The following is a 26,022-nucleotide window of genomic DNA, read 5'->3' as shown; positions in this document are numbered from 1 at the left end:
TGGGGGCTACAGGTATTTCCTTCTGTCCTTTATTTAGTAGTAGACCAGACCTTCCAGACATCAGTCCCAACCTAGTTTTCTGAATTGGCTATGTTCCTCCAGTCCAATCTGACCCAACCCTTGCCCTGGCCCCCCCAATAAAACAGAGAAGTAAACTCACCGAGCTGTCTTTCACAAGAAGTGCACAACACTGGATCCCAGCCATAAGCATCTTATGTGGGTTCCAGGCTACTGAATCAGCCCTGTGAGAGGAAGCAAAGAAAGGGAAGGGGGAGGGGGCAGAGAAAAACACAATCATTTCCTATTCACCAAAGGCCGTTTTCATGAGCAGACTTCACAGTATTAATATCTAATTTAGAATTCTGAGTGTTGGTTGTTTCTGTGGGGATGATTTTTGTGTCTGTTTGCTTGCTTTGGGGTGGTGGTTGTCTTTCTAAAAGTTTTGTTTTCTCCCATATAAACACATTAGTTCAAACACAAAATCCAGAGGGGTGTCACTTCTGAGCGAAGGTGCCACCATGAACTGGGAAACTACATTTACCTGTGGATGCCATGCAGAAGCTTGCGATGCTTCCTTGACATCAAAGCTGAGCCACCCCAAGATGCCTGTTGAGATATTTATATATAGAGATGTTTATGTCAACCAAAACAATGTCATTTGTACACTATCAGGTGATCACTGGTAATTCACAAACACCAGTCTCAACCTGATTTATTTGAAACGATACTTTAGGAATGGGTACCCAGTTTTTATTTTAATAAATGTTCATCCCCACCAAAACATACGAAGTTCCATATTCCCATTTTACAGATGTCTTCATAAATGGAAACCTAATCACTGTGTTAAGATGCTCAAACTGTATCACCACCAGTCAATCAATAAGTGTCTATGAAGTATCGACTAGTAGCCAGGTCTGTTAGGTATTGGAGACATAAAGACAATCAAACAGTCCCTGTAATAAAGGGTCTTAAATTCTACAAATCACATAAAGGGTTTAGTTGAAGCCTTTGTACCAAGCATCAAGGGGAAAAAGACTTGGTCCTTGTCTTCAGGAGGTTTCCAATTTAAAGTAGATGCCATGAGCATGAATTTTATTGAAAGGTATCTGATATATAAACATGGTACTAATGTTGACACCTGACATAGATTATATGCATGATGGGCAATGCTATAAAATTGTTTTGCTGGGATTCACCTTTGGATGGAATGGACTTGTAGGAAATCACTTCCTTGCATACAAATAGTCAAGAATAGCAACGTGGAAGAAGTAGGATTTTAAAAGCTATTATGTAACACAAAGGGGAGATATTGGATCAGGGATGAGGAGAGGAGGTTGTGTAGTGGGAATAGTTGGACATTTGCTCAATGGGGGAGTGCTAGAAGTGAAGATAAAGAATGGAATTGGACAGTGGATAAGTTCAAAGAGGGGTAGGACAAAGGAAGTAGCAGAAGGGAAGCAAAATTGGAAGTGAGTGTGAATGGGGTTCTGAAATGGAACATTGAGAAACTGCCAGAACGCCAGATTTGGATAAAGTTGGAATCTTGACTCAAACCTTTATTTGAATCCTGGCTCTGAAATTACAACTTGTGACTGTGGGCAACTCATTTAACCTCTGTGGGTCCTAGTTTCCTTATCTGTCAAACGAGGGTTTTGGATTACATGGCCTCTAAGTTTCCTTCCAGCTTCATATTTTTTACCTTTCTATCTCTCTATCTATCCATCTCTATCTATGTATCTATTCATTCTTCTTTCTATATGTCCATCTATCCCTCTCTCTTGTCTACCCATCTCCATCCATCCATCTCTATCTATTCAGCTTTCAATCTATCATTCTATCTATATCTTATCTATCCCTCTATCTCCATATTTTATCTATTTATCTATCTGTCTGTCTGTCTGTCTGTCTGTCTATCTATCTATCTATCTATCATCTATCTACAATCTGTAGCACTTTAGAAATGGCTTATTCAATTCAGTTCAACAACAAAAAATAATTAAGTGCCTTCTAGGAGCTCAATGCAAAGAATACATCACTTAGAGCTGTTCTCATATAAAAGCAACAGATGGAAGGTACAGTGGGCAAATGAACCATGACATTGAAGAGAAAAGTTAGGGAATGATATTAAAGTTGGGAAAGTCCAAGGAGGAGCCAGCTGTCAGAATCCTAGGTCTCTACAATGTTTATAGCAGTAGAGTTAAAGAAGAAAGAATGAATCCCAAAGATTTTTAGTTGAAAAGAAGGTGGGTGCTAAATCATAAACATGTCAGACAAGTTTGGTGATAAATTTTTAGTTTTGCGATTAAAACTGGTTTTGTTTAATGATTTTTTTATTTCAAGGGGACATTAGTGTCTGTGATATAAAAAGCATCGACTAAAAAAATCACAAGAAAAAACGTGTTAAGATTTAGAGATAGAACAGAGGTAGGGATTTGAAACTTGAAAAAATCTAATACCCCAAATGTTCTTCCAGTGCTTGCAGTCCATTGCTTGGGAAGGGAAAAGCAAAGAAGAAGCAACTTTGTTTTTTTAGTCTTACAAGTTCTCATATTTGTTTGATTTCTTTTCTCTTTCTTTCTCTTTCTTTCTTTCTTTCTTTCTTTCTTTCTTTCTTTCTTTCTTTCTTTCTTTCTTTCTTTCTTTCTTTCTTTCTTTCTTTCTTCTTTCTCCCTCTCCTCCCTCCCTCTGTCTCTGTCTCTGTCTGTCCCTATCTCCGTCTGTCTCTCTGTCTCTGTATGTCTCTCTGTCTTTGTATGTCTCTCTGTCTGTCTTTCTATCTGTCTGTCTGTCCCCTCCCTCCCTTCTTCTCTGTCTCTCTCCCTGTCTCTTTCTGTTTCTGTCTCTGTCTCTCTGTCTCTCTCTGTCTCTCTCTCTTGCCTGACTTTTTGGTTTCTTACTGTCTTAATCTTCTTACTTGTGGGCTTGGCCTATCCCCCTGTCAGACTGGCAGTTCTTAGAGGGCTGAGACTGCACCATTTTCATCTCTGCATCTTCCTGGCATGAAACAGATACTAAATCAATGCTTGTTAAATTGTGAAAGTCCAGGAAATAGTCACTATTAAAAATGCAACATCATGGCCCAGTCACCCATTTGAATAGGTGGTAGGGAAAATTGAAAATGCCCAGGCTCAGACTCTCCCCAAATAAATCTGTCTTCAGAGAGATAATAACTAAGAAGCCACAAAATTGGCTGGTCTATTTAAACTCCTCTCTCTTTTTCTGAGTACTCAATGGTACAAGTGTGGGTCAACAGATAGGAAATAGGAAAGAGAGAGCAGGCAACATTCATAATTTACAGAGTCAGTGTGCTACAATGGATAGAGTAAAGAACTTAATTAGTATCAGGAAGACCCAGATTCAAATTCTATTTCTGACACTTACTATTTAGGTAATCATTTATTATGTAGTGGATAAAGTACTAAATTTGCAGTCAGGAGAACATGGGTTCAAATACTATCTTAGACACTTAATAGGGCAGCTAGGTGGCACAGTGGATAAAGCACTAGTCCTGGATTTAGGAGGGCCTGAGTTCAAATCCAGCTTCAGACACTTGACACTTACTAGCTGTGTGACCCTGGGCAACTCACTCATTGCCCCTCAAAAAAAAAAAAGACAGTGTAGACACTTAATATCTCTGGGATCTTGGGCAATTTACTTATCCTTACTGAATAAAAAAAAAACCAGCACCCCTTTCCACTACTTGTCAGAATCAAATGAAATGCTGTTTAAAGCATTCTAGTAGTATTGTATTGATGAATAGATATAGTTGTATATAGTGAATAGATAGCCAGTATCGGAGTCCAGAAGCCCTGGGTACAAATCTCACATCTGAACTAAAGTAGCTATGTGAACTAAGACAGGGTATTTAACTCTCAAGTGTCTCAGACTAGAAACCATAGAACATTGCCTTATTTGATTTGATAGAGGGAAGTTTCTCACTACAGGTGAGAAACCCTAACCCTAACCCTAACCCTAACCCTAACCCTAACCCTAACCCTAACCCTAACCCTAACCCTAACCCTAACCCTAACCCTAATGCGATCCCTAACCCTAATGCGATCCCTAACCCTAACCCTAACCCTAACCCTAATGCGATCCCTAATGCGATCCCTAATGCGATCCCTAATGCGATCCCTACAGGTCTAACTGAAAGAAAAATACACGCACATATATAAAATTTTTAGTGTCATCTTAGGAATTTCAAGATTGGTTAGAGTTATTTCTTTTCAGAAACTCCTTCACTTCCACCAAAAAAGAGACAATAGAAATAAACCACATGAATAGCTTTTCCCAACTCTTGGTATAGGCTTAAAATATTAAAGTCTAAAATGGCACCAAGACTTTTGGGACATCCTATATGAGCTTTCTAAGCCAATTTATAAAAGAAAAATCCATCCCATTACTGGTTTGTCCTGGTTTTGTATGTAGATAGATGTTTCTCTTTTATATATCCAAAATGGCATTGACCTAGCCCAATCATCCCATCTTATCCACCAGCACTGACTCTAATTGACTTTTGTCCATTTCCTAAATTGAAATCCCTTCAGTAATCTGAATAAATAACAATAATAACAACAACTAGCACTTACATAGTGTTTTAAGATTTGTAAAACATTTTCCAAATATTTCCTTATTTTGAGAAAAAGACCTACTTGTACAAAAATATTTATAGCAGCTCTTTTTGTGGTGACTAAGAATTGGAAATCAAAGTAATTCTCCATTTATTGGGGAATGGCTAAATAAACTGTGGTATATGATGGTGATGGAATATTATTGTACTATAAGAAATGAAAAGCAGGATGATTTCAAAAAGGCCTGGAAAGACTTGTATGAACTGATGTATAGTGAAGTGAGCAGAACCAAGGGAACATTGTGCACAGAGACAGCAATATTGTTTGATGAAGAACTGTGAATAACTTGACTATTCTCAACAATACAATGATCCAAGACAACCCCAAAGGACTATTGGTGAAACATACTATCCACCTCCAAAGGAAAAAAAAACTGATATTGATGGAACTCAGATGAAGAATGCTATTTTTTCATTTTCTTTCATTTTTTTCTTTTATTCAAGTTTTCTTATAAAAATGAATAATATAAAGTTTGACATAATTGCACATATATAACCTACATTTGATTGCTTACCATCTCTGGGAGTGGGGAGGGTAGGGAGGGAAGGAATTCAAAAATTCAACCTTTGTTCTTAAAGACATTAGAGATTTTTACTCATTCTTTAGAATTGCATCTCTCGGGGCAGCTAGGTGTCACAGTGGATAGAGCACTGGCCCTGGAGTCGGGAGGACCAGAGTTCAAATCCAGCCTCAGACACTTGATACTAGCTGTGTGACCCTGGGCAAGTCACTTAACCCCAATCGCCTCACAAAAAATAAAAATAAAAAAAAATAAAAAGAATTGCATCTCTCTCTAAGCCCTAGGAACCTCTCAGATCATCCCTGATTTAGAAATGCCTGTAGTTGCTTTTTTTCAAAGAATCTACATAATCCATATTTGATATTCTTTTGATGAGAGTAGAACAGATAGGAATTACTCAAGGGGCTTTTTTGGTTTTATTGTGTTTTGTTACCACAGATACAGAAATCTTCACTTCATATTATTGCTATGGAAGTAGTGGGCTCTTATACTTGTGAGTCTATAAAATCAATGAAAATTAAGTTTTTAAATGAATATACATAAATACACTTACATGGAGAATCCTATTTAAAATATACCCAGATAATCTTCCTGAAATGCTAGCAGAAGCATGCTAATAAAACCCTTGACATCGACCTAATACCCTGCTATTTGGTCCCAATACAAAATAGAGACCTTCTCCTAGAGAATGACAGTTTTTTATATGCCCAAACATGCTCTCATTGACATCATACTATTAATTTTACATTTTAAAAAGATCAAAAGTCTTTCAAACTACAAAGACTCCATGTTTGTTCATGCTTATTGAACATTCAACCAGAAAATCGAAATATATTGGCCATCCTGCTACCTGCAAACAGGATCTAAGACACTCAACAGGGGAAAGTTCACTAAGGAAACGCCTAATCGTGTTAAGTATTCCCTTTCCTCATGTAGAATCAAACCAATTAACCTTCCATCTTTATGTAAATTACTCAATGGCTATTCATAACTAAATGAATTTAACTTTTCACCCTTTGCTTTATAGACTTTTCAGAAATTTTTTTTATGAAGAAGGAAAATGATTTCTAAGCAATTCTAGGACACTTTTTAAAAAATCAATAGAAAAACCACAAGACTATAAAGAAAATTAATTATTCCTTTCAAATAATTATCCTTGTTAGAGCCAGAGGAAAAGGTCTTTAATTAAAGTATGTAATTATTTTGCCTTTCCAGGATATTGGAATCATCATATTTTAGGGTATATTTTACAGAGGGAAACAAAAGTCTTGAGAGAGGAACTGACCTAGTCACATAGTTAATAGCAGAAATTGGACTGGAATTCAGGTCTTAAAAATACATTTGTTTCCTATTCCATCCAGCCTTCCCATTCACACATTTGGAGAGCACAGAGGGGAGGCATTAAGGGACCCACACCTTGGAAGATTAAAAAAAGACATGCCTAGCAAGTGAGGGAGACCTCTTTGTAGTCTGAAATAATTTATACATCTACTTTCTGATTGTTGGAAATATACGCAGATGTAAATGTAACTGAAAGTTAACTCATCTATTTTATACAAGGTGAAAACACAGCTCTGGCAAAGCAAACCAAAGAATTGAGAGTTAGATATATATGTATGTATAAGGGAACTTACATCCACGTGAAACCAAAGGCCGTATCTGGCACAGATATCTGCTATTTCATCCAGAGGATCAAATGCCCCCAATACAGTTGTCCCAGATGTGGCGCTGACAAGAAATGGGGCGGCCCCCTGGGAACAAGTCACACACAAAAAAGAAAACCCATAAGTACAGCAATGCCACCATGATACCCACTCTCTATGGATAATACATAAAGTAGTCACCCAAAGTCCCAATGGTCAGAAAGAGAATGGGCCCAGCAGAGTTCATGATTTTGTTTGCTTATTTCTCTGGAGCATCTTCTTCTGAGACATCTACCTCCCTCCCAGCCCTCCCCATCTGATGAATTCCAGGATGCCTTACCCAATCCTCTTCATTGGTACTAACTTCCTATTCCCTCTCTCATCTACTTATTTAATCAAATTCAATAAACTTTAGACACCTTCTACAAGCAAGGTTAGAAAAAGTTTGATTTGTTGTAGTGAAGAGATAGCTGCTCCTAGAGACAGGAAGATCTGGGTTGAAATCCTGCTTCTGATAACATACTGCATGTGTGAGCCTAGTCAAGTCACTTAACTTCACCACACACCCCCAGGGCTCTCTCTAAGGCAGTAAGATGAACAGTAACTAAACAGGTAAAGTAAGGAAACATAAAAAAAGCACAAAATACTATGCTAGATGCCAGAAAGGTACAAGGACTCCAAAAAATACCCTCAAAGATTTTGTCTTCAATGAGCTTACATTCTACTGTTTTTTTCTCCAGACTAGTGATTTCATTCATGGAGAAAATTCCCCACATAAGGAAATTCTCTCTACCAATGCATGTAAATGAATAAAGGTTCAGTAATTTATGATCTAATGGATAGTCAGCTTTAGAATCAGGACTATATGAATTCATGCTCTGACTTTGACCTCATAACTATTGTTTTATCCTGAGTAAGTTCAATTCTATTTACTCTATATTCCTTTGTATTTTAACTATTTGTATATGTGTTTTCTCCTCCCATTAGACTGTAAACTTCATGCAGGCAGGGGCTGTGTCCTATTCTAAAATTTGTGTTTCATATAGCACCTGAGACACTGTTCTGTACCCAGCTGGTGTGTGATAAGTGTTGACTAACTGAAATGTTCAATTTAGAGACAATAATTAATTGGAATTTTTAAAAAATATGACTTTTCCATCTCTGTCATCTTGTCATTAGTAATACTTAAGAGGATAACAATGAGTAATCTGGCACTGCCTGACAATGAGTCATCCTTTTGAGTTCTTTTCTTCCTATTTTTACTAGTTTCCTTTGCATATTCTCTATCAACTAAGTCAAGAAGCTAAGTCTTCAAACCAAATGGGGGACAAACATTGGGTTCATCTTTTCCTTTCTGGGGAATGGATTTGAACCTTCTCCATGTTTCCTTAAAACTGATAGGAGGGACAGTTAGGTTGCACAGTGGATAGAGTACCGGCTCTGGATTCAGGAGGACCTGAGTTCAAATCCAGCCTCACACACTTAACACTAGCTTTGTGACCCCAGGCAAGTCACTTAACCCCAATTGCCTTACCAAAAACAAACAAACAAACAAACAAACAAACAAAAAACTGATAGGAGCCTAGCAGGGAAATAGCGACTGGGGTTTTGTTATTCTCAGCTAGATCTTCTGTGAGATTATCTGGACATGAATCCACCAAAACGGCAGCAGATCATCAAAGGACCTGGGAAACTTTCAACAGATTCCCTACTCCTCACATAAAGAGGGGATGACAGGAAGCCCCCAGGAAGCTAACATTGGAATAGGAAGCTATTCTAATAGGAAGATAATATTGCAAGCTATGCAAAGGAGAATCAAAAAAGAAAGGAAGGCAATTAGAGGAGAATATGGAACTGAGGAAAGTGAGATTTCAGAGGCACTGCATAGGTGGTTCAATGGATAGACTACTGGGCCTGGGGTCAGGGAGTTATTGTTGTCCAGTCACTTCAGTGGGGTCCAATTCTTTATGACCCAATTTGGGGTTCTCTTGGCAAAGATACTGCAGTGGTTTGCCATTTCCTTCCCCAGCTCATTTTACAGTTGAGGAAACTGAGGCAAACAGGGTGAAGTGACTTGCCCAGGGTCACACAGCTAATAATTATCTGAGGCCGGATTTAAACTCAGGGTCTTCTTGACTTCAACTTTGGCACTCTATCCACTGTACCACATATGAGAGAAATGAAATAAACTCTTCTTCCCCACCCCCTGCCCCCACCCCAGGAAAATGCTGTTATCTCAAAAAACAAGACATAAGAAAGGAGAACTGCAGGAAGGAGCCTCAAGGCTAAAAGATAGTCTTGTGGGTTCCCCAAAGTAGATATAGAAGTAAACTTCAAGGCTAGTAGTCTAGTTAGTCCAAGATTAAAGCTAGTTTGTACTGTGCTCATGCATATTAACTGCCAACCTTCCAATGGTGGAGACTGCCACCATTTTCAAACATGCAATATATGTAATGGGAGGGGGGGCATGTTAAGGGGAAATATGTAGAGGCATTCTGGGAAGATTCTATACCTCTTAGTCCTCAACCAATGAGAAGAAGAGGGGAGGGACGTTTGTGATAGGATTAGGGATTAAACAGAGGAGTTTGCTGTGGCAAAGCATGGCACTCTTCCAGAGTATGTGCCCATTCTTTTTTTTTTTTTTTTGGTGAGGCAATTGGGGTTAAGTGACTTGCCCAGGGTCACACAGCTAGTAAGTGTTAAGTGTCTGAAGCCGGATTTGAACTCAGGTCCTCCCGACTCCAGGGCCGGTACTCTATCCATTGCACCACCTACCTGCCCTGTGTGTGCCCATTCTTGCAAGAATGTAATAATGCCTTTACATATTCACCAAAAAGGGAAAGTCCAGTCTTTTTCAAAAATTTCTGACACATAGCAGGATGGTTTTACATCAGATGGAACAAAGAACAGGGAATGTCATTTAGGCCACTTCTGAATCATATCCCTAACTGGATATGCAAAAGAAATATCAAAAGTAAGATGAAAACATGAATGGCAGGCAACACATACCTGCTAAAGAAACATGTGGTAGAGAAGGATTCTTGACAGCTGTGTGAGACAGCTGTGACAAATGGAATCAATCAATAGATAATGATTCAGCAGAGAAATGAGCCCATCGTCGATTATGGAATCCCTGGGGAGGCACAGGCTTGGAGAATTCCTTCTCTCCATTCTCTAGAAGGTGCCAGAAAATTCCTTCTTTCTTATTTGCAGCTACAGCAAAAAGTTTTTACCAAGAGGCTGGCCCTGAGAAAGCCAACTCATTTTAGAAGAGCTAGAAAGAACTGGTCTGCCTAAAATGGTGTTTTCAAAGTCACAGTTTTAAATGGCCTCTCTCTGGGCTTCATCATGATAAAAAGATGATACTTGTTTTGTTTTCCCATCACCTGATTAATGTAAGATTCCAATCCCCTTGGGATCTTTGGCTCACTCCAATCCCAAGGAAAGAAACAAGCCTCGGCTTGGCTCAGGTGCTACTACCTACTCTGCATGGTCTTTCTTGATTCCCCAAAGTTGCTAGTGCCATTTCCCCATCACAATTTATACATACTTATATGTGTGTGTGTGTGTGTTATATTGTAATATGTATATGTGCTATATAGACATATATGCACATACACATACATATAATTTACTTACATGTGTATTGTTTTCCCTGGTAGAATATAATCAACTGGAGGGCAAGAATTAGTTTACTTTGATCTTTGTATTATCAGCAATTAGTATAATACCTGAAACTTAGCAGGCTTGTAATAAATGCTTACAAATGAACAAATGATCATTCTTTGGAATTGTCTTGGATCATTGCATTGCTGAGAAGATCTATCACAGTTGATCTATCTATCACAGTTGATCATCATACAATGTTGCTGTTACTGTGTACAATGTTCTCCTGGTTCTGCTCACTTCACTCAGCATCAGTCCACTTAAGTCTTTCCAGGTTTTTCTGAAATCTGCCTGCTCATCATTTCTTACAGCACAATAGTATTCTATTACTTTCATATACGTATAAACTATATCGGATTGCATACCTTCTCAGGAAGGGGGGAAGAGAGGAAAGGGGAGGGGATAGAATTTGAAACTCATGTTTTTAAAGTTTAAAAATTGTTTTAAAATGTAATTAAGGGAAAAATAAAATATTATTTAAAAAATCCAAATCAATAAATGACTTGTTTAAACCTCCAAACCCAACCCAACTGAAAGAACTAGAAAGTGAGCCTTTCAATCAAGATTGAAGACATAGGGTATAATAGGAAAGCTCTTCTCTGCACCTGGAAAGATGCAAGTCAAAAGCTGAGAAGGAAGTACTTCTGCCTAAAGTCAAAGGCTCTCAGTAAAAGTACTCAGAGCAAGCTATTTCTAGAGGAATGCTTAGAAAGAAAAGGTAAATGGAGAAAAACAGAGGAATATGTCCCCACTGCCTCCTGCACTTAAAACACAATCTAGCCATGTTTTTGTTCAGTATTGTTAACTCAGTAAAAACAAAGGAACAACCCCCCACCCCACCCCAATCTACTCACATTTTTTGGCCCAGTCAGTTAACTCTTGGAGGACATGAGTGAGCTTTCATTAAAAAGAATCATGGAGATGAAGCTGGGCTTGAAGTAAGGGGCGGGGGGGGGGGGGGGGGGGGGGGGGGGAGGGGTAGATTTGATTTCTGCCTCCCTTATTAGCAACATGACTCAGGGCAAGTTAATTAACTGCTCAGTCTCATTTTTCCCATCTGTAAAATGGGAGAAATAGGCGTATTTATCTCCAAAGGTTTCTATGAGGCTCCAGTGAAATAATCTACATATGATGCTTTGCATCAGGATAATTGCAGCTGTTAAGACTATTATTCATTTTGAAGACTCTTCCATGGAAGAGAAATCCTAGCAAAGGCTGTGATTCATAGAGTAACTAACGCCTGCCTCCCAAATGGAAAAGTAGCATTTCACTCAAGATGAAAAGAACTTTTGATATTCAGGGGGGCATCATCAGGCAACTTTCAAATCCACTTGTCACTTGAGTTTTAAAAATAAACTGTACATAAATGTAGATGAGAGGATGCATATCCACAGCACAGAAATGAAATAAAGATAAGGGTTTTTTTGTTATTCTTCAGGTAAATTTTTAAAAAACTCTATGCATTCAAGCCAAACAGATTTGGTCAAATGCGTCCCTTTGACACAGGATTTTCTTAAAAACACAGCCCATTAGAGCAGATAAGGAAGGACCAGGTCTCTTTTAGACCTTCCAGTCCAAGGTGTGATAGCAGACTGCTCTGCCCACTAAGGACCCTGGCGCTCTCATTTTTTTCTGCTGTCCCGCCTGACTTTTGCCCATGTGCTTCATGCCTACCTGTTGGTAAGTCATCGGAGAGCGGCTCTGCAGCTTCACTGGCAGTGGGGTTTGGGGCAGAAGGGAAGCAGGATGCCTGCTTTTACGCTGCGGTAAGTCCTGCTGGTGGCTCTTGGTCCAGGCTGGTGCTCAGCAGGGAGAGAGATGGCTGGTTTGGGGGACTAGGGTTGTACCCATAAGTCAGGTCTAGGGCCATCTTGGCCGATGACTGCCTAGATGAGGGCGTCACCTCCCAAATAAGGGAAAGGCAAACTTTACCAGGTTGAAAGGGGATCCTGCAGGAAGGCTTAGGGTCCTAAACCTACACCCCATCCTAGATGACAGGTAAATAATTATATTTCGTTAAGAGCCCTGCTTGGGGAAACCAGTGCAACCTGGGAGACTGGGGGATTGATCAAATGAGCTAATTTCCTTTTAAAAGCAGCACAAGGGTGGGGGTGGGGATGGGCATGTTCGGTTTAGTTTTAGGCAGCAGGACTCTTGGAGGCAGGAGAGGTAGAGTGAAGGGCGGGCTTTTGCAGGGCAGCAATACTAGTCCTTGTGGCTTAGCACTAGGCAAGGACACAGAGGATGAGGCTGTCAATGTTTTTTTTTTAATTGCCACAGCTGGAACATCTGGACAGCTCCACTGAATATGGAGAGCCAGCCTGCTACACCTGTAAACAGAACATCTGGATATGAGCATCCTATTTTAATTTTCACACTCTGCCCTCTCTCACTGGCCAGGAGAGGTGGCCTGTGCATCCGTCCGTGCTGATAGCCTCTCTCTCTCTCACACCCCACCACGAGCATCCATAGGTTCACAGGCACACACATAAACATACACATATGCATACACATACACACACTCTCTCTCTTTCTCCCTCTTACCTCTTTCCTGGCTCGCTGGACTTGTTTCTCTAGTTCCTCGGGTATCATCTTACCTCTAAAGGACACAGATTTAAGACTCTCAGTTATTGTTTAACTACATTAACCCCATCACTAGTGCCTTTCAGAGGCATAGATTCCCTTCCTTCCCTCCCATGAATCCTGTCCAAATACCTTGAGTCAGTCTCCACAAAGTAAATATTCTGGGTACCAATCCCAAGGAAAGATGCTGCCTTCTTCATGGAATAATGGCTCTGAATTAGGGGGGAAAGTGGAGACAAATGGGAAACTGAGTCAGTAAACTAGGAAAATAACACTGGGTTGATTACTTAATAGGATTCATGGTGTGATCCTTGAACCCCATTCTCCTACTCCCTGAGCAAAGAAAAGAGCACATTTTCCTTCAGATGCTTACATTCAGCACTGGAAAAAATGCTAGATCCTAGAGAAAAGAACCTGCATATGCAGCTGGTTCAAATGTTCTACCAAAGCAGCTGCTTAGTTCAATTGAAAGGGTGCCGGGCTGTGAGTTAGAGAAGATGGGTTCAAACCCTAGCTTTGCCCCTTGGTATTTGGGCAACCTTTAGGAAGTCACTATTAAGGGCCTCAGTTTCCTCATCTGTAAAATGGAAGGGTAGGATTAGGTGGTCTCCCTTTAACTCTAAATCTAAGCTCTTAAGGTCCTAGGACCAGGGGTTCAATCAATCAGTCATTAAAGCATTGATGCAGACAGTGAGGGGGAATAGTGGAGAAAGTGCTAGATTTGGGGTCTGGAAAACCTGAGTTTTAATTCTACCTTAAGGCACTTATTGTTGAGTCACCCTGGCCAATTCATTTAAACCTCTCCCAGCCTCAGACCTGGATAATAATAGTGTCGACCTCACAGGGTTTTTGTAAAAATAAAATGACACAATGTATGTAAAGAACTTTGCAATCCTAAAAAAGCATACAAATTCTAGCTACTATTATTTTTTTATGAAATTTCACTTTTCCAGATAACAAGCATTTATTTTCTCCCCCTCCCACCTTCTCTACTGAAAAAAATGAAAAGAAAAACCAATTTCTTGTAATGATTTTACACAGTGAAGCATAACAAATTCTTTCACTGGCCAAGTCCAAAAATGTGGGTCTCATTTGGCAAAGTGGGTCTATTACCTCTCTATAAGGAGGTGAATGACAGTTTTCATCATCTATCCACTGGAATCATGGTGCTAGCTATTACTACCATTAGCTGGCATCATTAATACTACTACTACTAATAATAACAATAAATAAATTCCTATGCCCAGCACATATTGAATTAAGCACTGGAGATGCAAAAACCACATCTACCCTCAAAATGCATTCTAATAAGGGAAATAATATGTACATAAATAATTATATGTCAAATGTGGATATAGACACTTAGATGTAACCAACCAACATGAAGGTCACACAGACAAAACATATTAAACGAATACAAAGTAGCCATAGAGAAGAGATTGGCAAATGAGAGAGGAACAGCTCTGCCACACCTAACCCTCAGAACCTCGGAGGAATAATCTCCTTTCTCTCAGCATCCATTTCCTCATTAGTACCAACTGTCATTGTTCAGCCATGTCAGTCATGTCTGGCTCTTTATGACCCCATTTGGGGTTTTCTTGGCAAAGATACTGGAGTTGTCTCCCATTTCCTTCTCTAGGTCAATCCAATTTAACAAACATTTGTTAAGCACCTACTATATACCATGTACTATGCTAGGTGCTGGGCACAGAAAGGGGGGAAATTAGTTCTTGCTTTTAAGAAGCTCATGTTCCACTGGAAAATGAATATGAATGAATAAAAGAAAATTAATAAATGTCTAAAGTGAGAGTTAGACTAGATCATCTTTAAAGAGTCTTCTGATTCAAAATTCCAAGTGCCTACGGGCACCCATAACCATTGTTCTTTAAGCAATGATGACTAATGTAGGAAAGAGTGTGCTCATGCCTGCTATGCTCAGCTTGCTGTATTTCCTTGACTGTGGTTATTTTTCTTCATTTTGTCAAGAGTCTTTTTTTTTCTTTTGGCACTTTCTTATTTCCTTTTGCAAAAACAAATGTAGAAATAACACCATTGGGGAGGATGAAGCCATCCTACATATGCTGGTAAGCTGCCTTTATTTCCGCTTGTTACAAGAACAGCAGAATGCCCATTGACAAGCAATCAGGTCCAAAGAAAAGTAATTAAGCTGCTGCAACATCGACCTGTATCAATGCGCGGTCAGAGGCACAGCCGGCTCAGGGGAGCTGCTGCCCACCCAAGGTTTGGGCCCTCAACCAACAGCTATTGATTTCCGAGTGATAAATACTCGCCCACACCCCCACAATCTGCCTATTAGGCTCTCTGAAAAGTCTTGTGGGGCCACTGGGAAATGTCATCCCACTCCAAACTCAGGAACCAGCAAGCCCACAGAATACCTAAAGTGGCAATCAAAATGCGACTGTCGGCAGAATCGGAGGCTGAACATCTGTACCCAAGGGCAGAATAGACCGCAATGTCGATGGGAACTGTGCGGGGACAGATAAAGTCGGGAGGAGCAGAGCCAAAGCAGTTCAGAGAAACAGAAGAGAAAAGAAGTGCTGGAAAGAGGGTGGGGGTAGGGACAAGAAACACCTTGTAGATGTTTCAGACATGCTGAGTTTGTATGCATAGGAACACAAGCACGCACAGGAGTTCAGAGAAAACAAATACATTGAATGGCTAAAGAATCGCTCTTCCCACCAGCAAAAAGATAAAGGATAAACTTGCCAGGTTTCTCCCCCTCTGCCCGCCCCACCCCCTTCCCCCTGATGGTTTTCTTTTAGGAGACATGCAAAGACCCTCTGCAGACTTTCATTCTCCCTTGATAAGGACAGAAGCAGCTCGAAGAAAGAGGGCAGTGAACGGAGGGCTTGCCATTTTGGATTCCACCAGAGGCTCCATTTACTCAAAGACCTTGGGCCATCCAACCTACCCCTGCCTCCACTTCCTCACTTGTAGTTATCTTACATAGGAAGAGAATGGTGTAGTTTTCCTAATATTGTCACATTCATGATCTCATCTGATCCTTGGGATACCTCCGGAAGGCAGCATGGGGGAGTTGAAAAGGGCAATGGAATTGGAGTTGGAAGCCTTGGGTCCCAAACCTTGGCTGTGCTCTTGTGTTGTGGAGCATGGGCTATTTACTAATCCTCTGTGGGATAGGTCAGTCTAGATCAGGTCTCCTCCAGCTCAAGAGCAACAAATCAATCATAATGCCTGCTATGGACCAGCCATTGTGCTAAATATTGTGGGTACAGAGCAAAGGGGGGGAGATCATTGCCTATGAGGAGTTTACACGCTAGTGAGGAGCAGCATATTTGTATGTGCATGTGTGTATATATACATATGTATGTGTGTATATATAAATGTACACATGGATACACAGTGTTTGCTTGAAGACCTCCATGACAAAGCCCTAAATCAAACTCTATTCCCTGGGTATTTGGGGTTCCAAACCCTGCAATCACGTCAGAAGAACGCCAGCTGCCTCTTCTACAGCCGTGTACTAACTGCTCCATCCATAACGCAGTATATAGTTCTGGGCACTCCGTTTTAGGAAAAACAGAGACAAAAACCCACTTTCCTCTAGACTCAGCAATCCCACTGCTAGAGCCTTCTCTCTAATAGCTACCTTCTATTTATTTTATATTTTCTCTGTATCAATATATATATTTCATATGTATACATATACACATGTACATACAATACACATATGCATGTCTGTAGCTACACAAAGCATATATTCATACATGGGTGTACATATATTCATACATGTGTGTGAGAGAGAAAATGAGAGACACAGAGAGAGAGAGAGAGAGAGAGAGAGAGAGAGAGAGTTTCCTGATAAAGTATAAGCTCCTTGAGGACAGATTACCCCATTTCTGTGTTTGTCTCTGGTATCTAGCACAGCATCTGGCTCATAATAAGGATTTAAAAAGTGCTTGTTGATTAATTAATGCCCTTAAGATGACAATGAGGATAATGGGGGGGGCGCTATCTTTAGCATCATCTCACTTCCATTCTGGGCCACCTCCTTGGGCTACCACCCCCACCATCTAATCCATATTTTTCTCTTTGCAGCTCCCTCCCATGACTTCCAGATCTGCCCTATGACGCCCACAGGACCAGTCTAATTTGTCTTCCACATAACAACACTTCAAATGCTTGAAGGCAGCTGCTATGTTCCCCTTTCATTTCCCTCATACCTAATATCTCTGGCTCTTCACTACATGAGGGATAGTATCTCTTGTTTAACACAGATTTATAAAGGAATCTCTTATCCATTTCCAAAAATTAGCCATCCAGTCTTTGGTTGATGACTCCCAGTGAGGGGGAAGCCTTGGCTCCCAAGGCAGCCCATGCCGTATATTTTTTGTTTTTTGGTTTTTTGTTTGTTTGGTTTTTTGTGGGGCAATGGGGGTTAAGTGACTTGCCCAAGGTCACACAGCTAGTAAGTGTCAAGTGTCTGAGGCTGGATTTGAACTCAGGAACTCCTGAATCCAGGTCTTGTGCTTTATCCACTTCGCCACCTAGCTGCCCCCCCCCATGCCGTATATTGAGATAACTCTAATAGTTAGGAAGTTCTTCCTCACGTTTCTTTGGAATTTCTCCCCATTGGTTCCTGTTCCTTCCCTCTGGAAGCTCATGTTCCACTGGAAAATGAATATGAATGAATAAAAGAAAATGAATAAATGTCTAAAGTGAGAGTTAGACTAGATCATCTTTAAAGAGTCTTCTGATTCAAAATTCCAAGTGCCTACGGGCACCCATAGCCATTGTTCTTTAAGCAATGATGACTATGGGGCCAGGATTCTCTTCCATGTGCCAGGCCCCAAATACTGAAGCCGGTAACCTGGTGTTTTCTTCTGTAGGTTTTATATCCGCAGGTTTTTCAATCACTTCTTACCCTTTCTGCAGTCCTTTTACTCCCTTCTGGACATGCCAATCTTATCTAGGTCTTTTCTAAAGAAATAGGGCCCAAGCAGGGTGGAGTTAACACACCTTTGTGTGGAAGGGCTTGGTGACCTCCAAAAGCTATGCAAGCTTTGGATCTTGACAAATCTAGGCAAGTGATAATGCTTTAATTTCTTTAAACTAAATCATGAAATCTGAATAATCTTTAGATCATTGTCAATAGCTTAATAGAATCTCCAAGCATATTCGTAACCAAGGAAAATTTCAAAGCATAGGTTGCTGCAGATTTAATAAATGCTTTAATAATCAATTGATTGATTCAACAGCAGGTCATAGGATTTTTAATTTTTATTTATTTTTTTAAGGGCAATGGGGGTTAAGTGACTTGCCCAGGGTCACACAGCTAGTTGTGTCAAGCGTCTGAGGCTGGATTTGAACTCAGGTCCTCCTGAATTCAAGGCCAGTGCTCTATCCACTGTGCCACCTAGCTGCCCCAGGTCATAGGATTTTAAGAGCTTAGATCTGGAACTGGAAGAGATCTCAAAAACCACCAATCCTACCCTTTCCCTTTATTGATGAAGGAGCTGAGGCATCGAGAAGGAGTCACTCACCAAAGATTGCCCAGATAGTAACTCAATGAATGCAGCCAACATTATCCACGATATCAGGCAATACTGTACAGGGAGGAGGAAGGGATCCATGTGGGAAGCCACCATTTCTCGTTGACACCATGGTGTCATGGAAAGGGCCTTCAGCTGGTGACCAAGAGCAGCCAACTCTGCTATTACCCAGCTATCTTCATCTCAGGAAAGTTGCTTCTCCTATCTGGACCTTGGTTTCCTCATATATAAAGTAGAATGAATTTGGAGTCAATGCAAGGAGCATTTCTTTACCACTGACTACATATAAGGAGCGAGAGATATCAAGACAAAATAGAACAGCATCTGCCTTCCAGGAGTTTCCACCATCAGGAATAAATGGGATAGGAATGGCATCTGTATATTGAAATAAATACCAGCGTGCCTTCTGGAACTCTACATCTCCTGTTTCTATGCTTTTGTCCATGCTGGTCCACATGCCTGTGATGCTCTTCCCCGATTCCCATTACTGAAAACCTCTAGTTGCCTTCAAGCTTCAGCTCTAATGGCGGCTTCTCTGAGAAATTTTCCCTCAGCCTTCTCCTCCCCCCAGCTGCCAGTGCCTTCCACCCCAAATTGTCTTGTCTCCATTTTGTGCCTATTTATATAGAGATGGGCAAGCAGTCTCCCCTGACAAGACTGGAAACTCCTTGGGGCAGGGACTGTTAAATTATTATCTCTGTGTCCTTGGCACCTCCTAGTACATAAGCTGGTGCTGTTGACTGACAAGTTCCTCTTAGACAGAGTCCCAGAACATAAGTGTCTGTGTATGATTGCAATCCCTCAAAGCCTCCAGTTGCCCTGTAATGACAGAGCCGGTTGGGAAAGTAGCAGTGTGGAAAATAGCAATCTGGACCAATAAGCACCAGCCCATACTCTGGGGTCCTGGAAGATAACAGGGGAAGTTGAATACCCATCTATCAGAGGGCTTAAATTATTGAATGGAATGGTCCATGGGCTCCCTGGTAGTCAAGTGTGAGTGTAGATGGTCAGGTGGGTACCAACTGCAACACTGATAAGTAAGAATGGGCCAATGTCAATTTTACAGCCTGAATACATTTTGTTGTGGAAAGGGAAAAGAGCTTTAACTCAAGTGGGGTGACTGGGGCTCTATCCCAAGACACCAACATGGTGGGAACATTGTTCTTCCAGACAGTCTTTCTCTGGCCATGAGCTATTCCTGATTCTAGTCCTTTACCCAGACCAAAGGCATGATTCTCAGGGTCCTATTGCTATGTTCTCATCTCTCCCTCCCTCCTCCTTGGTGATGAGAAGGATCAGGGGGTCAGGGGTCAGGGGCTATGCCACAGACTCTTATCCTATCGGCATGACTATCTCACAATTGACAGACGGGCTGCACCTTGCATTTGCTGCTGCATCTAGGGATCCATACCCTTCCTTACCAAAGACATATCTGGGCTCACAAGCAACCTCAGAGCATGTGAGTAAGGTGGCTTCCCAGGGGAGTTTTCCATAATCTGGCTTTGTTTGACTTCTCCCTTGAGCCACCTCCTCATATGATACAAGGCACAGTAATACGAGGTCTCTTCCAGTTCTGTAATGCTATGGAACTCCATTCCTGCTCCCCCAAACCCTATATCAATTTTCCCTAGTCTGCCAGAATTCCTAGTTATGGCTCTAAATAAGAAAACAAGCATAATTTTAAAAATAATAAAATAACCAATTTTAAGGCTACTCTCTCAAAATGACATTCTTGAGAAAACTGGGTCTATTACCTCTGTGATTTCTTTCTCTCTCCTGCTGGCAAGCTAAACAAAGCATCTTTCCTGCCTTCCTTTGCATATCGCCTTCTCTTGGGATACAAAAGTCATTTAGCCCCTTTTCATAATGGCATGGTGCTCCAATTTCCTCTTACTCTGTTGAAACTTACTAGCACCACCTTTGTCCCTGAGCTTTCCCAGGCATATCCTTTATTCTCTCTTTCAATGGAGTTGTCTTTCCTCTTTCCAGGGTTATATTTCGAGGAGAGCTTAGGCAAGGTTTAAATACAATGAAGAATAGAAAGGAAAATGGAAAAAAATCTGAGCCATTAACATGTCCTTTTTAGGATGGCTTTCTCAGGCTTGGAAACACCTGTCCAAACTCTGAAACAGACGTTCTTAACCTTTTTGGTGTCATGGACCCCCTTGGGCAGACACGTGAAGCCAAATGGACTCTTCTCAAAAGAATGTTTGTTGCCTACATTTCTAACAGAAGGAAATGCTAAATTTCAGTTGGAGGTTAATGAAAATAAAGATGTATTTTTCTCCTTCCAAGTACATGAGCTATCTGAAATCTGTCCATAGTTACTTTGGGTATCTAAGGTCTAGGGACCTTCAGTTAAGAATTCCTGGTTGTTGTTGGATTGGGGTTTTTTTGAGGCAGTTGGGAGAATTCCTGTCTTAAAGAGATTTTGCTAGTTGGATCTTGAATCTGCTCTTGCTCCTGTCCATCAATAGCATTATGGGGAAGGGGAAACAGTTATTAGAAAGGGGAAGTACTCCTGAGATGGAATCTAAAGGAAGAAAGAGCATCTTCCTTCGAACATCCAAAGCTTCTCTTCACATCCCCTTGGGAAGCAACTCACGTTTCCTAAACATCTTTGTCTTGTCACTGAAGGAAGATCCCCTGGAGAAAAAGCCTTTATTACTATCAAAAACCAATTTCAGAATCCAAGCCAAATGGTCTAGCAAGCTCCTCTAAGCTCTCATCTGCCCTTCCTCATATAACATGAAGCTAACCAAAAGCAAAGGTCAGGATCTTCTTAGGAGATCAAGCTGAGAAAGGATAGTAAAGCTGGTTCCTACTGGCAACCTCTTATTGGGCAGCTTGCCCTTTTCCAAAGGAAAGCAGCTTTTAGTTATAAAAGAAAATAGCTGAGAGAGGTGATAAAGCAGACTTCAGAATGATTTTAGGGTGTCAGGTAATTATCTTCCTCATGTATTTGACAATGGCCTAGAGCTATTGTAGGAGATGACCTTCAAGATGGTGGCTGGGTCAGGGAAGAGAAACAAAAAAGGAAAGAAGGGATTCCATAGCAAAGAATGGAAGGGAATTTGAAGAAGCCAATCCCTCTTCTCTAGGAAAGACTAACCTTTAGCCACCTCAAGCAAAGCCTTCCCCTCTTCATATCACAGAATCAAAAGTTAGGAGATCATCTCTTCTGACGCTTATCAAAATATTTGGGGGAGTGAGTTTTTAAAAATATATTTTGGTAGCTATTTCAATAGAATTTGTTTCCTTTGCAATACTATGCATTTAAAAAACATTATTCAGAGAAAGAGTCCATAGGCTTCATCAGACTGCCTAAAGGAGTTCATGACACCTAAAAGGGTAAGAACCCTGGATCTAGCTCATCCCCCTCATTTCTATAGAGGAGGAAACTGAGGACAGGGGTAGATTAGTAACTTGTCTTAAGTCACACAGAGAAGTAGAGGTAAAATTTGAACCCAAGTCTTTTGGTTTCACGTTCAGTACTCTTTCTACTATAAGACTCCCAGAACCCCATCACCAGTCAGCAGACTCTTCCTCTGAGCCACTCCATCCTGACAGATCAGCCCCCAGGTCATTGCTCTAGCTGTGTTTATACTATTCTCCCCCAATAGAATATCAGTTCATTGAGGGCAAGCCCTCTTTTGGGTTTGTCTTTGCCTCTCCAGTGCCTAGATATTTAATAAATACTTGTTGAGTGGATGAATAAGTACAAGTCATCTCTAATAATTGGATTATTTTCCTTCCCATTCTGTGGAAAAGGGTTTAGGCTAAAAATCAGAGCTGTCCACGTGAGAGCCAAAGGGACTGCCATTTGCATCTGGCACAGAGTCTATTAATTCCCAAAGGAACCTGGGAACGTGGGCAGCACAGCCTGGATGTGTCACTGCAAATCCTAACCTTAGTTATCTGAAATCCCATTAATCAGATGCTCAAGGAAGACATTGCCTAGAGAGAGAATGTGCTATCTTTTAAATTAAAATTTCCCTTTTCTTGAAAGAGAATTTCATAGCCTGGAACACTTCAAACAAAGGTAATGCACAGTGTGCATAAGTGCATGTGTGTGTATGTTTGTGTGTGTGTGTGTGTTGCCCACGCACACATATGGTCTTTGGCAGGGGGGTTGGGTCTGCTATTAAAATTCTTTCTATAGTCCATGTGGATAAAAACATTGATTTTCTCAAATCCTATTTTTTGGTCACCAGTTATTAACACACTGTTACAATAAGTTATAGAGTATTAGCCCTGAAAATCAGCCAGCATTACTGAGCTTTTTAGAAAATAGAGTTTTGGCCCCAAAGCAATTACTTTACCTCAGCTGATGTGAAAAGAACCAGTCTGGGCAACCCGGAAAGTCCCTTCTCCTTAATCTCAGGACAGTATTTGTATCGAGCCAAATTCATGGCATACATATTGGAAACAGAACCACCTGTCAAAACAAAGTGAAGAGGCATCTTTGAAGGCATCTTTCTCTCATCCAGTTTTTCTCAGCTTCTGGTACAGTTTCAAGCACCTTGGGAATAACTCCATGAATAAACACTTAAGAGGACTGTGGCCTGGGTCCCAAGTGACCTTGAGTGGGACCTGGGCTCCGTAGTGGCTACAAATTCTCCATTTAATTACCATTTCAATGGTCAACAACAGAGGTACCCAGGCCTTTGGTTCCTCACCCCAGAGTTCTCTGACCTCCTATGGTTCTAACCCATTTCTTTTTTTCCTTTTTTTCTTTGTTTTGGTTTTGGTTTTGGTTTTGTTTTGTTTTGTCTTGCGGGGAAATGAGGGTTAAGTGACTTGCCCAGGGTTACACATTTAGTGTCAGAGGTCGGATTTGAACTCAGGTCCTCCTGAATCCAGGACCGGTGCTTTATCTACTGTGCCACCTAGCTGCCCCCCTTTTTCCTTTTTAAAAAATATTTATTTTTTCCTAGTACATGTAAATCTTTTAACATTCATTTTTCAAAATTTTTGAATCCTAAATTCTCTCCCTTTCTTCCTCCCCTTCCCCTTCATTGAGAAGGCAAGCAATTTCATATAGGTTATACATGTATAGTCATGCAAAACATATTTCCATGTTAGTCATGTTGTGAAAGAAAACACAGACCAAAAAAAAAAAACCCAAGAAAAATAAAGTAAAAATATGTTTTATGCATTCAGACTCCATCAGTTCTTTCTCTGGAGATTGATAGTCTATTTTTTTCCTCTAGGCAATGAGGGTTAAATGACTTGCCCAGGGTCATACAGCTTATACGTATCAAGTGTCTGAGGCCAAATTTGAACTCAGGTCCTCCTGAATCCAGGGCCAGTGCTTTGTCCACTGTGCCACCTAGCTGCCCCAAATAGCCTTTTTTAAAAATTATTTTTCTTTTTTAGTGAGGCAATTGGGGTTAAGTGACTTGCCCAGGGTCACACAGCTAGTAAGTGTTAAGTGTCTGAGGCCGGATTTGAACTCAGGTACTCCTGACTCCAGGGCTGGTGCTCTATCCACTGCACCACCTAGCTGTCCCCCAAATAGTCTTTTTTAATGAGTACTTTGGAATTGTCTTAGATAATTTTATTGCTGAGAACAGCTAAGTCATCCACAGTTGATCATTGTACAATATTGCTGTTACTGGTCTGATTTTCTCCTGGTTCTGCTCATTTCACTTTCCATCAGTTCATGTAAGTCTTTCCAGGTTTTTCTGAAACCATCCAGCTTGTTATTTCTTTTGCCAAGGTCACACAGTTAGTAAGTGTCAAGTGTCAGAGGTGGGATTCGAATTCAGGTCCTCCTGAATCCAGGGCTGGTGCTTTATCCACTGCACCACCTAGCTGCCCCCACTTGTCATTTCTTATAGAACAATTCCATTACAATCATATACCACATCTTGTTCAGCCGATCCCCAATTGATGGGCATCTTCACCATTTCCAATTCTTTGTCACCACAAAACAGCTACTATACATATTTTTGTACAAATAGGTTCTTTTCCATTTGGGGGGATATCTTGGGGATACAGATCTAGTAGTGTTTATCACTGGATTAAAAGGTATGCATAGTTTTATAACCTTTTAGGCATAGTTCCAAATTGTTCTTCAGAATGGTTGGATCAGTTCACAAATCTGTCAACAGTATATTAGTGTCCTAATTTTTCCATATCCCCCCCAACATCTGTCACTTTCTTTTTTGTCATATTAGCTAATTTGACAGGCATGAGGTGGTACCACAGAATTTTTAATTTGCATTTCTTTAATCAAAAGTGATTTAGATAGGGGCAGATAGTTGGCGCAGTGGATAGAGCACCGGCCCTGGAGTCAGGAGGACCTGACTTCAAATCCAGCCTCAGACACTTGACACTTACTAGCTGTGTGACCCTGGGCAAGTCACTTAACCCCAATTGCCTCACCAAAAAAAAAGTGATTTAGAGCATTTTTATATGATTATAGGTAGCTTTCATTCCTTTATCTGAAAACTGCCTGTTCATATCTTTTGACCATTTATCAGTTGGGGAATGACTTGTATTCTTATACATTTGATTCAGTTCTCTATATACTTGAGAAATGAGATTTTTGTCAGAAAAACTTTGTGTAACACCCCCCCCTCCCCAGTTTTCTGTTTTCTTTCCAATTTTAGCTGCATTGGTTTTGTTTGTGCAAACTCTTTTTAATTTAATATAATCAGAATTATCCATTTAATATCCCTTAATGCTCTCTATCTCTTGTTTCCTCACAGATTCTTCCCTCGTGGCTCATTTCTACCCAGTGAATGTAAAGCTAGTGAATGGATAAGTCAGCTGCCTGTCTCTCTTATGTTATAGTCATATACATATATATGCACATACGATATAGATTCATAAAATAATATCTATTTTAAAAACTCAGGTCCTGTGATTTCGTGGATAAAGAGAACTCTTAGTGAGGAAATCTCTAACAGTACAGCAACCCTTAGTCTCAGATTAAGGATTAAGAAGAGTCAAGTAGTCAGTATGTTTCTCAGGTAGGATTTGAACTCAGTTTCTTCCTGACCCTAGGATTCAATTTCTATCCACTAGGACATGCGGCTGCACACACCTACACAAACACCTACACATACCCACACTCACACATACATACACACACATGCCCATATGCGAGAAAGTCCTTGTGGCATTGTGCATAGAAGGTTGCCTTGGGAATCTGGAAGGCCTGTGTCTTGGGGCACTCCTCTGACACACTCTAGTTGGGTAACCTCAGGAGTCTCTCTAAGACTCTAAGTTGCATAGGTTTGGTCAATCTGGCAAGTTTACCAATTGGCTCGCCAATCTGGATGAATGGAGCTTCCATATGAGTAGTTTCTCAAACTAAGGAAATTCTAGGCCTAAACCAATGATCTCCCCATACACCAATGTGCACACACAAATACACAGCTAAGCATTTATAATTTTATCAGCTTGGAAATTTTTTAGTGAACAGGTTCCCACCA

At 40.6% G+C, this 26,022-nt stretch overlaps 1 protein-coding gene across 1 annotated transcript in view; it reads right to left on the bottom strand.

Annotated features, from left to right (window-relative positions):
- GADL1 (glutamate decarboxylase like 1) overlaps nucleotides 1-26,022 on the bottom strand; it is a 202,503-nt gene that overhangs the window by 130,838 nt on the left and 45,643 nt on the right. Inside the window, exons 6-11 of the mRNA XM_043967190.1 lie at nucleotides 22,900-23,015; nucleotides 13,176-13,255; nucleotides 13,005-13,059; nucleotides 6,786-6,902; nucleotides 542-606; nucleotides 161-242 (exon numbers count right to left, since the gene is read on the bottom strand). Coding sequence (XP_043823125.1) covers nucleotides 161-242; nucleotides 542-606; nucleotides 6,786-6,902; nucleotides 13,005-13,059; nucleotides 13,176-13,255; nucleotides 22,900-23,015 — 515 coding nt within the window. The remainder of the gene's footprint in view (nucleotides 1-160; nucleotides 243-541; nucleotides 607-6,785; nucleotides 6,903-13,004; nucleotides 13,060-13,175; nucleotides 13,256-22,899; nucleotides 23,016-26,022) is intronic.

This window comes from Dromiciops gliroides, chromosome 5, assembly GCF_019393635.1.
Source record: "Dromiciops gliroides isolate mDroGli1 chromosome 5, mDroGli1.pri, whole genome shotgun sequence".
NCBI lineage: Eukaryota > Metazoa > Chordata > Mammalia > Microbiotheria > Microbiotheriidae > Dromiciops > Dromiciops gliroides.
This window is presented reverse-complemented; position numbering and strand designations above follow the sequence as displayed.